General features: G+C 41.8%; 1 protein-coding gene across 1 annotated transcript in view; it reads left to right on the top strand.

The window, feature by feature from the left end:
* Window positions 1-5,251, top strand: part of LOC109291375 (phosphatidylcholine translocator ABCB4-like) — a 116,211-nt gene that overhangs the window by 5,048 nt on the left and 105,912 nt on the right. Inside the window, exons 3-5 of the mRNA XM_019508366.1 lie at window positions 306-360; window positions 3,321-3,468; window positions 4,331-4,424. Coding sequence (XP_019363911.1) covers window positions 306-360; window positions 3,321-3,468; window positions 4,331-4,424 — 297 coding nt within the window. The remainder of the gene's footprint in view (window positions 1-305; window positions 361-3,320; window positions 3,469-4,330; window positions 4,425-5,251) is intronic.

Raw genomic sequence — 5,251 nt, 5'->3', positions numbered from 1 at the left:
CTGCATCTAATGATCTGGTGATCTGATCATAAAAAGCCACCAGATTGGTCTGACAGGACCTGCCACTGATGAACCCGTGCTGATTGCCCCTAAGCATGCAGTCCCCTGCTGTCCCCTCCTGGATGTGTGCCAGAATTATTTTCTCAAACAGCTTGCCTAGGATTGAGGTAAGACTAACTGGCCTATAGTTTCAATACCTTCCTCTTAAATTCCTTTTTAATTATGGCTATATCTATCTAATATTTTAAGTGTTGGCCTTGCTGTCATGATTTTCATAATACATCAAAGCAATCCTGTATTTACAGCAATGAGAACAAGAAGAAATCAGAGAACCTGAATATGGTCAGCCCATTAACAATGGTAAGATCTGTGTTATGTATTAAGTTTCATAATATAAAAATAAAAACCTAGTTACAGTAATATTCCAATTGTGATTTATAAGGGCCTGTCTACCTTAGGACAGATTCACATGATAAACAATTTGCCAGTACATTTTATAAAGTGCCAGCAAAGATATCCCAGGCCAGGTGTCCCCCACCAAAGTGGCAGATGTTGGCATTCAGTGAATACTAGCAGACATTCTGAAGAACGTTTGTGGCATTCATTTACAATAGGTGGTTTATGAGCACAAAGAGTGGGAAATTTTCCATGATTCCCATTCTACCAAGTGTGAGTAAATTAAAACAAATGATAATTACATATTCAGTGATTAAATTAAAAAGTAAATTGAGAACTTTGGTTAAAAAAAAAGATTCTTGCATCCTTCACTTTGGATTAGCTGGCATTTGTGTCAGTTCCTATGTTAATCTCTTCATCCTTTTTAATGTTAAGAAGATAGTTAAATTTCACTGGAAGCTCAAATACTACAGTGATGGGCTTGCTAAGAAACAGTTAAAGAGATTATATTTTGTCATATTATAAAATGCCTTCATGTTATAACTACTGTTGGTCTTCATGGGCATGTCCACACATGCAGGCATGTGCATTTGCAGCAGCTCAAATAATAGAGGCACAAATTTGTGCTGGGAATTTTTGCCTCAGCACATGTGCCTGGACATACACTTTAGTGTAGGGCAAGTTGTGCCACTTGTCAGTGTTGAATCCCATCCTGTTCTCATCCGCCCACCCTTGTAATCTGTCTAGGTCCGACTGTAGCCTATTGCTCCCTTCTAGAGTGCCCACATCCCCCCATATCTTAGTGTCACCACTGCCCCATCCCTCAAGGCTGAAAATAACCCATCCACCACCACTCTCTGGGTGCGGCCATCCAGCTAGTTGAGGGATGTGGGCAGTGGGGTTCCACAGGGCTCGGTCCTCGGGCCCGCACTGTTCAACATCTTCATCAGCGACTTGGACGAGGGGGTAAAAAGCACCCTGTTCAAATTTGCTGGTGACACTAAGATGTGGGGGGATGTGGGCACTCTAGAAGCAACCTAATTGACTGTGTGGGTGTCGACACCACAGTCCCCCAGTTTCTTAATGAGAACAGGGTGAGAGACAGTGTTGAAGGCCTTCTGAAAGTCCAGGAAGACTATGTCCACTGCTACCCCTGCATCTAATGATTTGGTTATCTGATCATAGAAGGCCACCAGGTTGGTCTGACAGGACCTGCCACTGATGAACCCGTGTTGGTTGCCCCTAAGCATGAAATCCCCTGCTGGCCCCTCCTGGATGTGTGCCAGCATAATTTTCTCGAACAGCTTGCCTAGGATCGAAGTAAGACTAACTGGCCTATAGTTTCCTGGGTCCTCCTTCTTCCCCTTTTTGAAGATGGGAACCACATTGGCCCTCTTCCAGTCCTCTGGCACCACACCATAGCACCACGAGTGCTCGTAAAGCTGCACCGGGGTCCTGCAATGACCTCCGCCGATTCCTTTAGTACTCTAGGGTGGAGATCGTCCGGACCGGCTGACTTGAACACATCCAGTCCCTCCAGAAGCTCCCTAACTGGTTCCTCACTAACCCTTGGCCCAGGTGTGCCTCCCCTGGGGCTTGAGGGGGGCCCAGCGGGGGGGTGGCTGTTCTAGTCCCTGCTTAGGAAGATGGAGGCAAAGAAATCGTTAAATATGTTGGCTTTATCGTCTGGTGTGACGACCAAGTTTCCTAACATGTCTCTTTTGTTTTAATTTTGGAGGAACATAGATTTTGGGGTATTTTACAGAGTGACTTTGGGATTTTTTTATCAGGGATTTTTCAGTTTGCCAATAGGGAACACCAGAATTCCTGCTAGGGAGGCCAGTGGCAAGACCCTGCCTGCTCAGAGCTGGCACCTTGGATTCAGCTGGCTGTTGCTGACCTCCTGGCCAACTGATGGCAGGAGGACATGCTTTGGCAGTTCAAAGCAGGCTACCACACCTGGAACATCTTCCAGGCAATAGCTGCCCAGATGGCCAGGCAGGGAGCACACATGGCAGTAGTGCCACACAATGGCCAGCTTTGCAGCCACAGCCCACTGGCAGCTAACCCAGAGGGGGAAATGCCTCTACTGGCTCTGCAATCCCCATCAGGGTCTGGCAGGTGCACAGCAGGTCACAGCCAGACAGCAGCCCCCACTGCCAGACTGCTGCAGTGGGTAGAGGGTGCAGGGAACTCTCAGGGCTGCTTCAGCAGTTCAGCTGGCACAAGGGGTAGTGTTCCCAGGTACCAATTGGCTGGGCCCCAGAAGCTCCCAAGAGCGAGTAGCCTTAAGCTACTTGCTGGGGCAGCTTTTTGTACTGATTGGGCCAGGACAGGGCAGCTTTTTAAACTGCTGGGGATAGCACAGGTGCTGGCCCTAGGCTCTAGCTCCTCCTGGCTGGAGATCTGAGAGGAGCCAGGCAGGTTTATTTTGCCCCAAGTGGCACAATTTGCTCCATGACGAAGTTCATGTCCGAGCACATGCATTGAGGCAAAAAGCCTCTGCTCAGATTTGCACTGCTTCTATTTGAGCTGCTGCAAGTGCATGTGCTTGCATGTGTGGATGTGTCCACAAAGTCAAATTAGTAAGATATGATCTATGTATTTTTGTTGCACCACTTCAAATTATAGTGGACTATGAAATGGATAAAGTTAAAATGATACAACCTTTTAGATATAGACACAGTTCTACCAGTATAGATACTTATATTAGTAGAACTATTCCTATAAATTTAAAAATATTTCCATCAATTTAAATTTGATACAGTTAAAACATTATGAAAACTGTGTGCATACAGAATAATAAAACCCTAAACTTTTTTTGACTTCTAATGATCTTCGTCTGCACTTTTAACTTTGTGTTAATACTTTTAATATTGTATATTTAGAGAAAATTCAACTTTTATTTGTTTTTCCCTTTTCAGTTCCGGTATGCTGACTGGTTGGATAAATTACTGATGGTTCTAGGCACTACTATGGCAATCCTTCATGGAGCAGGACTCCCACTGATGATGATAGTTTTTGGAGATATGACAGATAGCTTTGTTACTTCAGAAAACATATCTTATCCAGGTAAGATAAATGCTTCATGTTACAGGGCTAAAGTGTTACATTTAGATTTAGATTTTCCTTTCACATTTCTTTTCTTGTATGTGTGTCTTAGAGCTTCAAACTGTTACATTTCTTTTCTAGTTTATGCTTTGTTGTTTTAAGCTAATTATTGTGGAAAAAAAGTCTTGTAATAATCTTGTTTTATTTGGAATCTTGTAACATAGTAGACTAACTGTACAACATTTGTGATCTTTAAGATATAAATTTAACAATGTACGTGTATTGGCAAAGCTTATTTAATATTATTTAACAGAATGAATATTGACAACAACCAGAATACAGGTATTTTAGAAGTGGGGAGAGTGAAGCAGAGAGTTATTAAGTAAAATTCAACAGCAACTTAGTGGAAAATTATTCTGATCGCACACCTCCCACCAGCATGCTTTGATAACTATGCTGCTTTCTTATCAACAATGACTAATTGAATAAAAAACTTACTGTTACCCAGAAAATGGGAACAGAATGTTTTTTACTACTACCACCATTGATTGTCCTCATGAATTTTCCTTGATGAATCTATATTCCTGGATTTTTATAGCAGTATCTGGAATAATGTTTGTAAAGCATTTTTGTGAACTACTGCATAAAACAAACTATAAGAATATGATGGACTATTGTTTGAAAAGCTATGGCTTTTGGAACTCATCTAACAATATACTGTATACCCCTGCAACTCCCCTTAAAGTCAAGGAAGGCCTAAAGTACCTAACACCTCTCAAGCTTTTGTTAGTACCTTGAAAGATTAGCAGTTTATAGAACAAAATTATTAAAATATGCTATAGTAAAATGTATTTAGAAGTTTTTCTTCTATGTTTTTCCTTAGGAAATTTTTCCTTGGGAAATTTTTCTTCAGGAATTTTTTCTTTAGGAAATTTTTCTTTCAATCTAATTGGGAGGCTGGAGGAAGAAATGACCAGGTAATTTGGATTTGTTAACTATCTTTATGGTTGCCTTTCTTTTATGCATGAATATAAATCTCTAGCCAACCCATTTTTCTTTCAAAAATAATGTTTTATTTTAAACAAGGAAATAAATACATAGTGTATGACTTAAATAATGGTCAAAATATTAAGTATGTCTACAGGAGCCCTTGTTCCACTGCTGCTTTTGTTTGGATTCACTGCATATGCCTGGAGTGTTCTAACATCTCTATTGCACTATGTGGAGATGTTATCCCATCCATTTCTTTTTCAGGGACTTCCTGCAATCTTCCTAAACTCTCCTTCATGTCAAGGACTCAATGTGATCCACCCCATTTGTCCTTACCCCATGTCAGGGTAGACTTTACCAAAGGTTCTGTTGCATCCCATTCCATCTTTTCATCCTTAATCCCATCCTAAACTCCTTCATTCTTTGCCCTGCCAGATGCCAAGTTGCTGCATTTCTGATCTCTTACCAAAGCCCACTATTTTATCTCCCTTCTGTGGCTCTTTCTTTCCCATACCTACCCCTCCCTTGCCACCTACCCACCACTCTGTTTAACTGTTTTTCCCTTCCCCTATGCCAGTATCTCCAATTCTACCCTTTATCAGAGTCTCTGCATACCCCCTGAGGAACTTCTCACCATGCCAGAGTCCCCCATTCTGCCCCTTTTCCAGATGCAGATATTTTTTAATTACAGACTCTTTTCCCCTTTGTTGCCTATACAAGGTTTCCTCACTCTCTTCCAACCAGTGTTCTATGTATCTTCCATTCTTCAGATGGCAGGAGTTCTTTGACCAGGTCTCCACTATCAATAATTTTC

The sequence above is a fragment of the Gavialis gangeticus genome, unplaced genomic scaffold (genome assembly GCF_001723915.1).
Source record: "Gavialis gangeticus isolate Ggan-Ray unplaced genomic scaffold, GavGan_comp1, whole genome shotgun sequence".
NCBI classification, from domain to species: Eukaryota; Metazoa; Chordata; order Crocodylia; family Gavialidae; genus Gavialis; species Gavialis gangeticus.
The sequence above is the reverse complement of the archived record's forward strand: the minus strand, read 5'-3'. Positions and strand labels throughout refer to the sequence as shown.